Source organism: Ahaetulla prasina, chromosome 1, assembly GCF_028640845.1.
Source record: "Ahaetulla prasina isolate Xishuangbanna chromosome 1, ASM2864084v1, whole genome shotgun sequence".
Classification (NCBI taxonomy): domain Eukaryota; kingdom Metazoa; phylum Chordata; class Lepidosauria; order Squamata; family Colubridae; genus Ahaetulla; species Ahaetulla prasina.
Genome location: NC_080539.1, coordinates 82,164,185 through 82,181,729, shown reverse-complemented (window position 1 = coordinate 82,181,729; position 17,545 = coordinate 82,164,185). Strand labels below are relative to the sequence as shown.

General features: G+C 38.3%; 1 protein-coding gene across 9 annotated transcripts in view; it reads left to right on the top strand.

Annotated features, from left to right (window-relative positions):
- MTR (5-methyltetrahydrofolate-homocysteine methyltransferase) overlaps positions 1-17,545 on the top strand; it is a 108,895-nt gene that overhangs the window by 7,825 nt on the left and 83,525 nt on the right. For 8 of the 9 annotated variants that reach the window (XR_009153098.1, XM_058165900.1, XM_058165867.1 and 5 more), the window contains exons 2-8: positions 1,626-1,837; positions 5,285-5,374; positions 7,335-7,404; positions 9,063-9,155; positions 9,529-9,635; positions 10,815-10,874; positions 12,606-12,700. Coding sequence is in view for 7 of the 9 variants with exons in the window: in XM_058165900.1 (XP_058021883.1) it covers positions 1,626-1,837; positions 5,285-5,374; positions 7,335-7,404; positions 9,063-9,155; positions 9,529-9,635; positions 10,815-10,874; positions 12,606-12,700 (727 nt within the window). In the remaining 2 variants the exon portion in view is untranslated. Of the gene's footprint in view, positions 1-1,625; positions 1,838-5,284; positions 5,375-7,334; positions 7,405-9,062; positions 9,156-9,528; positions 9,636-10,814; positions 10,875-12,605; positions 12,701-15,629; positions 15,659-17,545 lie in introns of those variants that run through there. The other variant, XM_058165921.1, reaches the window with a different exon arrangement.

The window sequence follows — 17,545 nt, the reverse complement described above, 5'->3', positions numbered from 1 at the left end:
TTTGATATTACTATGTTTTGTTTATTATTGTGAGCTGCCAAGAGTTTGCTATAAATTAGGAATGAAGGGAGAGAGAGAAAGAAAAGCATTATTGTTTGAGAGCAAGTTGAATTCAACTCAACTTCAGTACTAAACCAGCAATCACAGATTTGGGTTGCTATTTTCTGTTGTATTTCCCTTACAGCTTAGTTCAGGGGTTTCCAACCTTGGCAGCTTTAAGCCTGGAGGACTTTAACTCCCGGATTCCCAGCTTTGCTGGCTGGGGAATTCCTCCAGGCTTAAAGTTGCCAAGGTTGGAGACCCCTGGCTTAGTTGACCACAGAGAACCACAACCTTCTGAGCTGCCCCATACTTTTCCAGATCAGAAGATTTTCTGTCTCCTGTTAGGCTAAAGGTACTGTACCATGCATGCAGCAAGGAGCTGCAGCAAAGCAAATAAAAAATATGTTGTCTATGGATTTTTCAGATTGCTCCTAGTGAGGGAGGAATGAAAGGAAAAATGGCAAAGCAGGAAACAGTAAGAAGTCTGTGATTTGCAAACAGTCACACAACAAGCATATAAGAGAAACCAGGGATATTGGCCAAGTGTAATAAGCGTCTATATTAAAACCTGCATATCTTCAAATAAAATTTCATAGGACCCATCAGATGTGCATGATTTTAAAGTACTTTAAGCTTGTAGAGTAGACAGACTATAATACCAGAACAGGATTCATTTGTTTAGTAAAGTTCTATTGTAACCATAGTGGTGCGGTGGTTAGAATGCAGTATTGCAGGCTAATTCTGCTGACTGCCGACTGCCAGTAGTTTGGCAGTTCGATCCTGACTAGCTAAAGGTTGACTCAGCCTTCCTTCCTTCCAAGGTTAATAAATTGAGGACCCAGATCCATGATGGCAAACCTATGGCATGCATACCACAGGTGGTACGCAGAGCCCTCTGTGGGCACGCATGCCATCACCCCAGCTCAGAGTCCTCTCTTTGGCCATGTGTGCTATTGCCCCAGCTTAGCCAGCTGGTTGTCGGGTTTATGAGGCGCACATGTGTGCTGGCCAGCTGGTCATCTGGTTTCCAACACTAGTGCGCACACGCGTGTGAACACTCCGGTTTGGGCACTCTGTGCCTAAAAGGTTCACCATCATTGACCCACATTGTTGGGGGCAATATGCTGACTCAGTAAACCACTTAGAGAGGGCTGTAAAGCACTGCAAAGGGGTATAAACTCTTAAGTGTTATTGCTAAGTGCTATTGTTTTTCATCTTGAAATAACATTAAAAGACAGCCTTTCCAATCTGGAGTTCCTTAGTTGTGCTGGAAATACTATGTTTCGAGAAAGCTGTGTCTCAATCTTTAAGTTAGCACCCTTTCAATATGTAGCTAGGCCATAAGCTACTTTTGTGTCCTTGTTCTAGTTGTAACAATACGGATCATTTTATTTATTTGTGGACTTCAACTCCTACAATTCCACAGTCAGCAAAGCTGACTGAGGAATTGTGGGGGTTGAAGTCCACAAGTCTCAAAGTTGCCAAGACTGGAGACCCCTGCTTTAGAGCCTATGATTCATTGCGAGAAGAGATGGTGATTGCTTTAAATACAGTTTTTTTTTTCAAACCTTGTCATAATGCAGTTTCTAAAAAGACCCTGAAAGAGGAAATAGAATCCATTCTGAGGGAGCGCATTATGGTTTTGGATGGAGGCATGGGGACCATGATCCAGCAATATTCTTTAGGGGAAGAAGAATTTCGAGGTCAAGAATTTAAGGATCACCTGAAACCACTCAAGGGAAATAATGACCTGTTGAGCATAACTCAGCCTGATATCATCTACAAAATTCACAAGGTGAGTACAGCTTGTTCTGTGAGTCTTGTACTACTGTGTTTCCTCGAAAATATGACCTACTCAGAAAATAAGTCCTAGCTTGATTTTTACACATGCACTCAATATAAGCCCTACCCCCAAAATAAGCCTTAAGCCCACCCACTCCAAGGTGCATGGGTAAAAATTAAGCTAGGGTGGGGATGGGGGTGTTGGAGCCCTACTACTTACCTTCGGATAGTTTCAGCCAATCCTCACGCACCTCAGCCAATTTCTTCTGCAGCCAGCAAGGCTTTTCTGAAGGCCTCTATAGCTGATAATAGAGCTCCGGATTGATCCAGAGCTCTGCAGAGGCCTTCAGGAAAGCCTTGCTATCCAAAGCTGAAGAAGGCCTCTGACAGTGAAAAGGAGGCCAGTGCAATGTGCACAAGTGAGGTGAGTCGGTGGACAACATCCCCCCCCCCCGAAAATAAGACTTGATGCCTTTTTGGTGGCAAAAACAATATAAGACAGGGAAAACACGTTGAAAGAGTTTTTTGATTCTTCTGGCATGTATACCAGCTCTGGAGAGTTTCATTCATATGGTCTAGACATGTGTTTCTCAACCTTGGCCACTTTAAACTGTGTGAACTTAACTCCCAGAATTCTGGCTGGGGAATTCCAGGAGCTGAAATCCACAGCACCTAAAACTGCTGAGGTTGAGAAACACTGGTATGGATAGAGCACAATTATGGGCACTTTCCTCAGAAATGGGTCTTTAGGTGAGGTGCATATGAAGATGGTCGCTGAGTGTTGTTCATTGAAAAAGGCAACAAAGAGTAAATCATAGCGGATAGAACATTTTCACTAATTTGAATGGACTGGATTATGTTCATATTTTTTACTCTTACTTTTGAAAATACCTTGATGAATTAATCCCTATTTTGTGACACAGTCCTATTATTTGTATGTGATCCCTCAAAAGTCAATAAATGGCTGAAAAGTATTAAGAATATATAGATTTTAACTCTTCATCTATTTGATGAATAGATGAAGATCCTCCAAGGCGCCAGGCGAGAAAGAAAAAGTTTAAGAAATATTAGAAAAAAATACTTTCTGCCTTGTTCACTAGAAAAAAAATTCCTATATTCTGTCTTGGCAATGGCTTTACCCATCCATTTCAGACCCCCAAAATAGTATGCAATTTGAAACTTGGACATCTGTTAGAAACGAGATCTGCTTGTTTTTAACTCACTGCAAAATTAGGTCTTTAGACACACTGATTCTTCCTTCACTATTGAACTACGTAAATAGTTCTTGAGACTAGTTACTCCTTTGATTAGATTCAAGGGTTTCCCTGCTACTTTGTGCACATACTAGAATAACTCATTAGGTGGAAGTAATATGATTCAGAGAGGACCATTTGAAAACAAGAAATTGGGGATTTGGTGACAGGAGATTGGCTGTGATGATCTACAATGGAGAAAGGCAAGCTGGAGGGAATTTTGAGGTGGTTGAATGTAGGAATTGATCAGATTTACACTCCATAAATAAATCTTAACCATTATACCACACTGACTTTAATTCATTAATTCCTATAGTCAAAACCTTACTTCTATACCTCTACACATACTGTACATGTAGGAAATTGAGAGTTGTGTTTTTATTTTTTTCTTTAGATTTTAACATTGTAAGCTGCTCATCTGTTATTTGCGAAGGGTGATCTTAGACATTTTATAAATGAATAAATATGCAGATACACAAAAACACATAACATACTTATTTCAAAAGAAATAACACTTGAAAATATTGATAGTTTCTTAATTTTGATGAACGTATCTTTTCTTTTATGTACACTGAGAGCATATGCACCAAGACAAATTCCTTGTGTGTCCAATCACACTTGGCCAATAAAATTCTATTCTATTCTATTCTATTCTATTTTAAAAAACACTGGGTACACACAGAAATATATTCAGCCGTCAGTCAATTTCTCTGAAAGTCTAAATTGGGAATTCTTCCTGGTAGCGTTTTGATTAAAATACAACATTTTATAATTACCTTTGTCCTCATTAATTTTCTTTACTGCTGAAGGAAAAAAATCCAAGAGTTTAAATTGAGACAGTCATATTGGAGCATTCAAATCTGAAATATAACTACATTTCTTTGTACAGTAAAGCAACAGGAATATGGAACATATTGCTTCTTTTGCCACTTTCAGTTATAATTTAATTGTATAATATATTGTAGAGTTTCTTCTCCTGCTGTTCAAATAATGAAAAAACATAAGCTGAGTTTGCAGTTGAGAGGATTTCTAAAGCTTTTCCTCTAATCTCCAAGATTAATAACAGAACTAAAAGTGATCAGGGAAAATGACCCATTTTACACCTAGGTACTTTACCAGTAATGGTAGACAAACTGTTAACTATATGTAATCTATTCAAGAAACTAGTAGACAGTGTTTTCCTCATTGATAATTATCTTTGGGCTTCATCAAAGCAACTGTCTATTAAGTAGCCATTGACTATAAGTTCTGTTTTCTGACTGTTGAATAATTTAATTACAGATGAACTTTGTTTTGTGTTGTTCTTCAGCTTACTAGATTTCAGTGTATAGGTGTGTCTATAGATTTCAAGCAGCATCTATTGTGTTTTCTCAAAAATAAGACCCAACTGGAAAATAAGCTCTAGCATAATTTTTCTGGATGGTCATAATATAAGTTCTACCCCAAAAATAAGCCCCAGTTAAGATCATCAGTCAGGCAGATGCATTTAGTACCATATTTCCCCCCAAATAAGCCCTAACTGGAAAATAAGCCCTAATGCATCTTTTGGAGCAAAAATTAACATAAGACCCTGGGAAATATGGTAGGTGGTGACTCTAAATTATGCTTTAATTTTCAAGTATACCCCCAACAATAGCACTATTTAGGACCATTCCTGAAGGAAATTAAACTTTGCTTTCTAGGCCTTCTCCAAATACTACTGTTGCTTATTGTTATTTCAAGACTAATCATAAGTCCCTTTTTTCCTAACCCTCTTTGCTCTAGAGCTGGTACTCCGTTTAAAAACACTGGTATAGATCCCTTTGAATTAAAATCCATAGTAGGGAATATTAGATTACACGTCCTCAAAAAAATATTACTTTTTCAATTAGCTCTGCCCATATCTGGTTGTGCCATATTTCCCATTCTCAGTTACCTGGATTTCCAAGCTTCAGTTGGAAGTATGAGCTAATGGAATACGAGTCCTGGTAATGCAGTATTGCAGGTTAACTCTGCCCACAGTCTGGAGTTCAATCCTGACCGGCTCAAGGTTGACGCAGCCTTCCATCCTTCCGAGTTTGGTAAAACAAAAACCAAGATTGTTGGGGGCAATAGGCTGACTTTGTAAACTGCTCAGAAAGTGCTTGCTGTAAAGAATTATGGGTAGTATATGCTGTAAATCTAAGTGCTATTGCTACTGCTATTCAATTGTTCTGTTCTGCTTACAGGAATACTTGCTTTCTGGTGCTGATATCATTGAGACAAATACTTTCAGCAGCACTAAAATAGCACAAGCTGACTACAGCCTTGAACACCTGGTGAGAATTTGGGATTTCTTGCTTGTCAAGTTTGGGGTTTCCTTTGACCAGGCTGGCTGGCTGGAAATCATGACAACTGAGACCAATATGTCTAGATTGTACTAGATTGGTAAGGGAGGGATGCTATAAAGCAACATAAATATTCATGGAAAAAATATAAATTTTGGTTAGAAGTCCATTAGGTTTGTGAGAGCATGGTTTTCATTTGTTTATTTTTGATAAAATATGATTTAGTATTGGAAATTAGGATTGGATAAACAGGAAATAATCCATAAGGATTAGCTTTGCTGCAGTAATCCATCATTCATTTGTCACTCGTGTCTCACTTGATCATTTGCCAAAAGAACCTAATTGCAAAAATAGAAGTGCTTTGCTTGGTAGCCCTTAACTTTTGACTACATTTGAGTCCAAAATTTAATGAGACATTTGTGAAATGAATTTTGCCCCATTTTACGACCTTGCTTGCCTCAGTTGCTAAGTGAAACACTGCATTTGGTAAGTTAGTAACCTGATTGTTAAGTGAATCAGGATTCCCCATTGATTTTGCTTGTCAGAAGGTCAGAAAAGGTGAGTTTGGGACACCGCAACGGTCATAAATATGAACCAGTTGCCAAGCATCTGAATTTTGATCACATGATCATGGGGATGCTGCAAAGGTTGTAACTGTGAAAAACGGTCATAAGTCACTTTTTTCAGTGCTGTCGTAACTTTGAACAGTCATTGAATGAACTGATGTAAGTCAAGGACTACCTGTATTTACAACTTTGTTACTGTGGATATTTGTTCTCTCCCACTATTGTTGATGCTTGTGCAATGTTGCTTTGTAGTAGGTTAATGTAAATCAATCTTTAAAATGCCATTATCTGGGTGAGGACCAAGACATTCGGTTTGAATGGTGAAGATCTTTTTTTGTTAAATCATTTTTCTTCACCTTGAAAAAAAAGCAAACAGATGCCATATCGGCAATGATAGATGTTTGCCTCTTTGCAAGACTCTGCCACCTCTCATATCCTGTTGTCTGATCTGAATAGCAGCCAAGACATGAGTGTTTTTTTTAATGAATCATCTCCAGAAGCTGTTTTTAATCCTGTCTTGTGTTTTTAACTGACATCATTTTCCAGATCCTTGAGATAAATTCATTTGTTAACAGTGCTGTTTTGGAGGTGACTGTGAATTACAGCAGTGGTTCCGTGGAGAGAGTTTTTGCCATGGACTGAAGGGGACGTAATTTCGCCTGTTGCCTGTATCCCACAGATGGGGTTTCGATTATTTGCGCGGCCTGGTTTCTGGCACTCCACGGCCTGGTGCCAGTCCACAACTGGGGATCAGGGAGCCCTGAATTATTGTGTAAAATGAATAATCCACGGGTTTGCAAATTCTCTGCTTCTTTTAATGCGGCCAAGAAGCAGCTTTTTTTCCCTTTTATTTTCAAATATCTGCCTTGTTCTTTGATCTGGCTCACTTATCCCACTATGTCAGAAATATGTAAATCTCATTTTGGCTTAACGCTGTATGTAAATCCTTCTTTGCTCATGTCCTGTCCTCACCCACCTTGATTCATTTCAGAAGTAAAAATTCCTAAATGTGTAAAAAAATATATATCTGTTTACAGTGAACTGGTATAATCTGTTCCATTTCATTATGACTTTGGTGTGTTTTGGTGCTAAGATTAGTTCTTGCCAGTTGGTTCTAGACAATCTGAAGACTGTTAAAGATTGGTGATACTGGGGGGGGGGGGGGAAGGGGGTTTTCTGGGAGGGAGGGGGAAAAAAGGGGGGGAAATGTTTTTGTTTTTTTAAAACTTTTTCAATAAAAAAAAAAAGATTGGTGATACTGTTAGGAGCCTCTATATAAGATCTTTTGACTGCAGAAGTATAATGGAGGGTTCAATGCAATGCAAATGAAGATTATTGGGGTTTTTTTTTCGGTATCTTCCATTTACTTCCCAATCTGTTATTAGGCTTATCAGTTAAATAAAACATCAGCCCAGATAGCACGAAAAGCAGCTGATGATGTTACTGCAGAGACGGGTGAGTAACTTGACACACTATATGTATTTGTATCATGAGTTATCTAGGCTTGCAAATGTGGTTTTGGCTGTGGCTTAAATCACCATATTACAATTTTACTCCAACGAATTATGTGAAAAGCACATAAGAGCCATTAGAGTGATGTTACCTAATTTGCTGTCCACTTGAAATTTTGAGATATAATTACCTGAATTTTAGCAGCTCTTTTTGATTTTTGGATTTTTACCAATAACCGTTTTAAGTAGTTCTTGATATTTTGAGTCTGCCCTTATTATTTTTAGACCAAACTGAATTTTATAACGTCCAAGCTCTGATGGCTTTTAGTATTGTGTGAAATAATAAATGCAGTTTGTGGAGCAAAGATGTAATATGATCATAAGAAGGCTGCTCTATTCTGGATTAATTGAAGTTCTTTAAGGCCAGCTCTATGTAGAGATCATTGCAGTAATCTACTCAGAAGATGACCAAAGCATAAAGGAAGGTGTGTAATTCTGCACAACACAAAGCTGTGCAAAGGTCATGATGCTATCCACTCTTCAAATAGAGCCGTGAGCCTAGGAGAACTTCCCAATTGTTTATTGATTCTATGCAACCCTACCTAGCATTAATGATGGAAAATCACCAGATTCAAGAGGCTATAAAATCTAAAGCCACTCTCTCGCTACATTAACCTGAAGTCTGTTCTTCCCCATTCAGATCCGCACATTCTTGCTATGAGCGTAGAGCAGCAGTCCCCAACCTTTCCATCTTGGCAGCCCAGTGAGAGGGGATGGTTTCGTGTGAGAGCGAACGCCCACTGCTCGTGCAAATGGAGCTTTGCACCTGAGCCCAAGTGCCCATTGTTAATGCAAATGAAACTGCACACGTGGTTGCCCGTCGCTTGCATAATCCGATTTCAAACAGGCCACGGCCTGGCTATCATAAGGGACACGGTGGCTCAGTGTCTAAGACGTTGAGTTTGTCAATCGAAAGGTTGGCAATTCAGCAGTTCAAATCCCTAGTGCCACGTAATGGGGTGAGCTCCCGTTACTTGTCCCAGCTTCTGCCAACCTAGCAGTTCGAAAGCATGTAAAAATGCAAGTAGAAAAACAGGAACCACCTTTGGTGGGAAGGTAACAGCGTTCTGTGTGCCTTTGACATTTAGTCATGCCAGCCACATGACTACAGAGACGTCTTCAGACAGCGCTGGTTCTTCAGCTTTGAAACGGAGATAGGCACCACCCCCTAGATTTGGAAACAACTAGCACATATGTGCGAGGGGAACCTTTACCTTTACTTTATTCTTTTCATAGGCTTTCCATTGCAAAAACGGTAGGAAATTCAGTGGCCATTTTAATTCTGGGATCACAGTTTGCCCATACCTATCTTTGGTGTTCACTTCAGGATTTTGTTCATTTATAACCTAAAACAATGGTCATTCTTATCAATTAGTGTATGAAGATCAGTAGAAGCAGACCTTTGTACTCAAAAGCAGTCTCTCTAGCAAGACTTTTTTTGGCAGAAGGGATCATCTAATCATTCAAAGGCAGTCATGGTTTTTCTTTATTACATACAAATGAAGACCATAAGATCAAATATAGGCTATTATTTTGCATTTCTTTGACTTACAATCCAAAGCTTGTCATTTAAATATTATCCTTGTGCTTTTCTTTGTTAAGGAAGTAAAAGATACGTTGCTGGGGCGATGGGCCCCACAAACAAGACCCTTTCTGTTTCTCCATCAGTGGAAAGTCCTGATTATCGGAATGTTAGTAAGTATTTTCATTGATAATCTTAAAACTGAAAATGATTGTTAATTTGGCTTTACCTGCTACTGTCAGTTTAGTTCTAATTGCAGTTCTGCCATATTGATTTAAAACATTCAACAGTTCTAAAGATTTTCTCACTTTGAATTTTATTTCATGATTGGCTATAGTTAATAAGTTCATAATTAATGACACATTAAAAGAGCCTCAGGTATTTTTTAAGTAGTCAAGCAAACGTAGTAATATCTGATAGCCCATCTGATGCTAGCAATCTCATGTATTACCTCAAACAATAAGGAATTACAAAGTAGGTTTAATTTGAAGCTGAAACTGGAAACTACAGTTTTCTTTGTTGTAACTATTTGTTGCTGTGTTTTAGCTTTTGATGAATTGGTAGATGCCTACACTGAACAAGCCAAAGGTCTTTTAGATGGTGGAGCAGAAATCATGCTGGTGGAAACCATATTTGATACAGCTAATGCCAAGGTGAGGTTTTAAGTAGAAACTTGGAAGTCCATAATGATAATGCCCATTCCCAATAATATGTGAAAAGGAAGTCATTGCATATACTAATCAGGCTGTGCTGGCAGATATCCTTTTATTTATTGTAAAATGAGAGGTTGGCTTCCCTTTAAGGGCAACTGAAGGTTTGAGTACTGCTATCCTATGGTTTATGGCAGTGATGGTGAACCTTTTAGGCACTGAGTGCCCAAACTTTGTGCGCATGCACACGTCCAAACTGCGCATGTGCAGCAGAGACCCGAAGACCAATGGGAGGCGGGGCATCCCAACATCGGCAGCGGTAAGATGTAAGATCTTTTTCTTTTGTGAGCTTTTGTGAGCTTTTGTTTCGTTATTTGCAGGGAAACAGAAGCTCATGAAAGAAACTCCACGGAGATCTGACCTGAGGCCACAGCGCGTGTGCCAGCAGAGAAGGCTCTGTGTGCCACCCCTGGCACGTGTGCCATAGGTTCACCATCACAGGTTTATGGTGTTGGCAGTTCAGATTTGGAAATCTGTGTCATGAGATTTTTAAAAATGTACCTTTCCCTTAACTAAAAAGAAGTCTTAGAAACGGAATGAGAAAAAGAGACACAATTATCTTATCTGTTTTCTGGAATTCTCGTACAAAGTCAAGACAGTACAGTGAAGCAAATAGAGCCAAACTTGAATCTTTAGCTTAGTTTGCATAAGAGATAAAGTTTGTAACATGGGATGTTCCTTGACCTCTCTCTCTGAGCCTTGAAGATCTCTTTGAAGTTCATGTTCCAGCCTGGCTGAAGTTTTAATTTAGGATTAAAATAAAGTTTGAGATATATTGCAATTTTTTAAATATGTACCAATGTGTTCTCTGCGTTGTGTTCAGTTGAGTTGAGTAAGGCATCTGACCTGATTCTGTTTCTGTATGGACTCTCAGGATCTATTTTGTAATAAATCCTGCAATAGAAGACACAGGTCAGTGTGTTTCTTGTGGTTACAAATGTCCAGCAGGCTCCACTGTGGTTTGCATACTTTTCTTGACGGTCTGTATCCATGTTTTGGTACAGGGTTGAGCTGTACACTTGCCTTAGTGTTTAATTTGTCCCCTTTTTACTTCCATATCTATGAAATAAGAATTTCCTAGAGTAAAGGAAATTAATTTACTGTGATATTTTCATTGGACAGGCAGCTCTCTTTGCTCTCCAAAAGTTATTTGAAGAAGAATATGAACCGAGACCCTTGTTTGTGAGTATATTCTAATTAAACTTAAAATTATCCAGTTCTTCTGAAAAAAAGTACATTCCCTTTTTTCTACAGGAGTTAATACAATCAAGAACACTGTGTTTTGGAAAGCTCACATATTGTGTGTTAGTTTGCTCTTTCCAATATGTGCTTTATAATCATATTAAATGACAATAAATGAATGACCTGCCATACGCAGCAGTCTGAAAATGTCCCCTCAATAATATTACCAGTGTGCCAAATTATAAGAATCTTGCCTAGCCTCCTAATTATCTTCCCTTGGAAGATGCCAGCCTTGAATCCGAGTAATTTTCACACTAAGTTATGGCTTCATTAGCCGATAAAGCTGAATTGCGGGTTCAGCAACTCAGCAATATGTGGCATATTTTGTCTGTTTTACATGTTCAAAATTTTTTTAATTCCTGTCCTGAGTCTCTGCATACTGAAAATACAAATAAATAATAATATTGCTCAGTGTGCAGTTCTATGCTCTTAACTCAGAGGGTAGCTGGTGCCGAGTCTTGGAATGCCCCTCTTCTCCCCAGCTGCTGCCTTTATGTTTGCTATTTTGAATGTGCTGAGGTCCAACTGGGAACTTCAATAGCAGCTGAAAGCTTCCTAAATCTTATTGATATCTTTCTGTTCCCCACTGCTCCATACAGATAGCAGACAACACCTCCTTCTCCTGCCTAGAGCAGCCAGTGTGCCTGGTACAAGAGTGGGAAGTTGGATGTTTTGATGAGATAGTTACATCCCATCTGTCCTTGATTGACCAATATGCTGTTGGAGAGGGTTGTCCTCTGCACCTTGTGACCTGAAGCTGCGAGATGATAATTCCACTAGGGAACATCTGTCATTGATTAAAGGAGGGATATGTATTTAACACACACATTCTCCACAGGCTCTTGGAACTTGATCCCACAAATTATTTTGCTGACATAAGGACATTTGTTTCACAAGGATAGCAAGGAAAAACCAATTATTTTGCTTTTATAAGCTTGTGGTATTTTTTATGGCACAATGGGTAGGCTTAATAGGGAAGAATTTGATATGTACAGTAATTCAGAGGATAGTCTGTTGAACTGATATTGCTGCTACTTTTGGTTCTGCTATGTTATTGTTTCCATAGAGATCTTAAGTAGTTTTCATGGTGGTGTTTTTTTTTTGTAATGTGAATATATATATATACTGCATACCAGATTAGAAATATAATCCTAATTATAAAAGGCTTGCAATGTTCGAAAGAAATGTCAAGCTTCATAAGGCAGAATAAAAGACAGATGAGGAGAAGGACATATTCTCATACTTTTATAGAAAATGGACTTTTAAAAAAAAAAAAAACCCTATTTGAGCAAAATCATTAAAATTCGACTGCGTTTTGAGTATTGAATACAGATAAAAAATTTATCCTGATGTGCTTTTTGGATAGAGTGGCCCTCTCCAGGAAGTTCCCTTTAAGGTGAATTGAAGCTTCAGCCCAGGGGTGGCTGGGGTTTGTGGGTATTGTAGTCCCCCAATGCACAGAAGGGATCTGGATATTGTGGTCCCCAAATGCATAAAGAAGAGATTTGAAGAAAGATGGGGGGAAAAAAAACTATTCACTTCCAATTTTGTGGCAAGTCAGATGTTTTCCACAGAAGTATTAATGTTAATTTCAGTTTAGCATCTATTATTGCGCTGTTTTTAACGTTGTTCTTTGCCTTTCCCCCCTACTCTTTTCCTTGTGGTCTACAGGTATCAGGAACCATTGTCGATAAAAGTGGCCGTACTCTCTCTGGGCAGACTGGGGAAGCATTTGTCATCAGCATATCTCACAGCCAACCACTTTGGTGAGAAAACAGACACTCTAGAAATGCTTTACAATAAGCATTGCAGCTGCAATAGATTCTATAACCATTTTGCTAAAAGAGATTCCACAAGAAGGCTCTTGCAGAGTTGTTAATTGCTGCTGTTGCTCAGATTACCCACAGTCTAACATCACTGGCTGTTTTCAGAGAAATCATTAATTTCAAAGGATGCATTTCTCCATAGGAAAATGCAGATCTCCGGAGAAATCAAATCTTGCCAGGCCTCTCTTTTACTATGGTTCCTTGACTGCTAAAAAAGGATTGGCACACATACACATACTCCCCAAATTGTTTTATAAGTGCTCATGGTCAATATGCCAACTTTCTGTCCACTTGTATAACCTTGATTTGCTTGGTGATTTTCTTCCTTGTCCCTTATAGTTTGTGCACTGGATATGATTCCAAACAGACCTGCAGTTTTCCTCCCTCAGTCTGTGCCTACAGCTTGAAAACAGTTAATAAATATCGCCAAGCAGATGAGTACTTTAGGTTTATCAGCTGAAGAAATTAGAACAGCTGCTTTGTTTGTCCCTGGCTGACAAAATTTGTCACATCTGGTAAAGTTTGGAAATGCTTGACGTGAAGCTCTACTGCGGTTAATTCATCTCATTACACAGATGCAGTGCAGCAGTTACAGGCTGAAGTCTGTTCTTCCTCTCTGTTTTTGTGTCTTGGGGAAATGACGGATCAAAAAGGAGAAAGCAAGAAGGAATAGCAAATCTGTAAAGGAAGGTCCACAAATGAGGCTGGTAGGAAGATAGATGGAATGCTGTAATGGGGCAAAGAATCTAAAGTGAAAAAGGAGCTCTGATTGGCGAGTTAAAAAGTGTAAAAAGCTTATAAGTCAGACATGACTTAACAAAATTAAATGGAAATAACTTATATATGGATTGATAAGGAAGGCATCTTTGTTACTACTTATCCTGCCTGCAGGTCTTGTTGAATAATGGGTAAGATACATATCTAACTTTATAATATTTGAATGACTTGCAGCCATAGACCCTTGCTATTTCCGATTCTATTGTTACATGCCTTTGGGCAGCAGTCCAGAGATCATTGATCTTTTATACAATTAATTGGTGTTGGCCAATTTTATAATTACTCCAGGTTGTTTTAAAAATGTTAGCGATATGGATCATGTAGAAAAAAATAAATGTGGAATCAGCACATATATTGAAGGATACATATACAGCTGCATACAAAAATGGAGGTATTTCTGATCAAATAGCATGTTTCCAAAGTGCTCAAGTGAGCAGCAGAAAATTGTGCAACCTTTGCATGGTACAAAGCTAAACATCCAATTTTTCTCCAGATTTGAATGCAGTTGTTTATAGATTCTGAATGAGAAAAAGTGAGTACAACAGGTGGAGAGGTTTGGGCAGCTTTCTAACTATTATTTTGTAATAGCTGGGTGGCATCCTCTGCAAGAAGAAACAACTTCCTCTAACCAGTTAAGAATCTTGCAGTCTTGATTTTGAATGTGTTCCCTCATTTTTTTACTTGCAAAATCCTCTAGCTCAGAAACACTCCCCCTGGGTACAATTTCATCTTTGAGATTTCTCAGTTCAAGTCTGGGGTCAATGAACACGGTTGAAAAACCATTACCTTTTCTGTTATATATAGTTCATGGTTGATTGAAAGTATGTATCAGATTGTTGTCTTGCTAGAATCTGATCTCTTTTCAGCTTCAGTGTCTTTCCCGACTGTGGAATAATAATTTCTAGTATATATTGAATCTCTTTTGCTGTTCTTATGATACTCTTCAGCTGACACAGATATCCAGTGCATAATAGAATGTTCCTTGTGCTTATTTATTGTCTTGTATTGTGACAGCTGTCCTAGGTAGATTATTGGTCAGGTGGTCCTTGCTTAACAACACCTGGGACTATCAATTTCATTGCTAAGCAACATGATCGTTAAGTGAGACATCACATAACCATGATGTGAGATTTTACTGCCAGCTTCTCCATCATTGGAAGCAGGGAGTGAAATGCACAAATAGAAATCACATGACCACAAGACACTTCAATAGTCATAAACACCCGTAGGCTGCAAATTGCCTGAATCTTGATCACCTGACCATGGGGTGCTACGATGGTCATAAGTACAACAACCGGTTGTAAAGTTACTTGTTCAGCACCATGGTAACTTTCAATGGTTGCAACACAGGACAGTTCAGTGATGACTAGCTGTGTAAGTGGTACTATACTGTGGATAATTACTCTACAGCTAAACCTCTCAGTAAGCTATTTGCAGTGAGCTGTGAGTTCTTGTTTAGCAGAGCTCATACAACCTTCATTGCTGACTGAATCAAAGATTGCTGCTTCTTAGCAGAAGAATCTCTGCCTAAAATTGAATCAAAGATTGCATAAACCTCCCCTTGGATTATAAGAAACCGTAAGAAGTCAGTGAGATGGCTTAGTTTACACAATATTACAACAGTGTCCATTGGTAGGACTGTCAATTTAAACAGAACATTTTTTCAGAAGTTAACAGCTACTACAACATTTTTTAGAAGATGCAGTATTACAATGAAATACATCTCTTACCTTTTGCATTGCAGTGAGCAAAGCACTATTATGTATCAATAGGGCCACAGGCCTTTTTTTTTAAGTGAAAAACTCCACTAGCAATCTTAACTGCAATCTGTCTGAATTTTCCTTCAGTAAGTATGTTCTCACAAAAGCAGCCTGCTGAGAGATTGTCAAAGCTTAATCTGAACTGGAGGTGCAGGGAATCACCGCCTCATAAGAACTGAAGCCGTAAATTCAATTTTACTTATTTTCACATGAGGAAAAGCTTCACTCTCATCTTTTTTTCAGTCATCCTCAGATCTCTGACCCTGCTTGTGCTTTTGTCATTAACAGCTGTAGACTCAGGGAGGATTATTGTTTTCCTCTTGTTTTTATAGCGTTTTAACGAAGCCTGCTCCTTGGTAAGGTGAGGGAGATGCCCATTTTCTATATTATATCCATATTTTATTATTTTTCTTTTTCTTTCTCTTATATGGTATTTTTATATTCTTGTAAGCCACCTTGAGTGGCCATGTGCAAATATATGTTTTCTAAAATAAATAAATAAATAAATAAATAAATATGTAACTTCTCAGGTAGTCAAGATTAGTTTCCTGTTAGAACAAATTATATTTGATAATTTAGGGTAGCACTTCCTCCAACTGAGACTTCAATTCCAAGAATTCTGAGCAGTACTTATGCTGAGTGGGGAATTATGGGAGTTGACATAAGTACACCTCTGGAGGACTTCTAGCTTGAGACTGTTGTGTTAGAGACAGGTGGGCAAGGTATTTTCTTGTGAGGGGCATGTTTCTCCTGATCAGCTCCTTGAAGCTGCAGAGGAATTGCAGCTGCTCAGTTTTCTTTGGTGAAAGTGATTGCTGGGCATGTATAACCATGCCCAGAAAACCTCAGGAGGCTATTGAAACAACTATAGGGAGCCTTCACGTGGCTTCTTTGCAATTGACATATGTGAATCCAGAGCTTGGTGGAGGCTTGTCTTCTACAGACTTGTTTTTGTTATTAGTTCAATGATATTCTCACCTTTATTGCTGACTGGTTATTAAATTAGCTTTATGCATAAAGAATCTCTGGCAACCTCAGCAAGCAGCTGCTGCCTAGGAAGCTAATCGCTGATGATGTTAATCTTTCTTATTCTAATTACTTATTTAAAAGATTTATAAGACTGCCCATCTTAAGCAACTTTTTCCAGCTTTGAAGGTTGAAATTGCAAAATACACTTGAATTGGGAAGTTTGTATTTCAGTCTCTGTCCCTGCCTTCCCCATGTGCCTTTGGCTTTAATGTTTGTTTTTAACTTTATATGCTTTAGCTTTTATGTAAATAAATAAATGGTAGAGTTTACACTACTTGAAGATCTGTTATTTTCAGAATGTCCCCTATTTCAAATTTATCTTTTTTGCTAAAAGAGCTTAATCTACTATCTGCAGAAGTAGTGGCATTTGTATTATCTCCCACTGTATGTAATTTTTATATCACTCCTTCTCTGAAAGGTGCTCAAACTGGTTTGTAGAAATAATAATTAAACAAATTCCCATAAAGCAAAGAATAGAATAGAATAGAATAGAGTAGAATAGAATAGAATAGAATAGAATAGAATAGAATAGAATAGAATAGAATAGAATAGAATTCTTTATTGGCCAAATGTGATTGGACACACAAGGAATTTGTCTTGGTGCATATGCTCTAGGAGTACATAAAAGAAAAGATACATTCATCAAGAATCATACGGTACAACACTTAATAATAGTCATAGAGAAACAGTCAATATAAATCTTAAGGATACCAGCAACGAGGTCACAGTCATACAGTCATAATGGGAGGAGATGGGTGGGAGGAGATGGGTGATAGGAATGATGAGAAGATTAAATAGTAATGCTTAGTAACTAGTTTGACAGTGTTGAGGGAATTATTTGTTTAGCAAAATGGTGGTGTTTGGGAAAAAACTGTTCTTGTATCTAGTTGTTCTAGTGTGCAATGCTCTATAGCATCGTTGTGAGAGTAGGAGTTGAAACAGTTTATGTCCAGGATGTGAGGGGTCTGTAAATATTTTCACAGACCTCTTTTTGACTCGTGCAGTATACAGGTCCTCAATGGAAGGCAGGTTGGTAGTAACTGTTTTTTTCTGCAGTATAAAGGTTACAATAACTTATCAAAATATTTGTATACTCCAAAATTCCATCTGGTCCCAAAATATTCTGTTTATGTAAACCTCATCTGGATTCTTGAATTAGATGTCACTGGTTTTAGTCCACCACAATCTTTTTACATACCATACAATGTATTTCTACTCC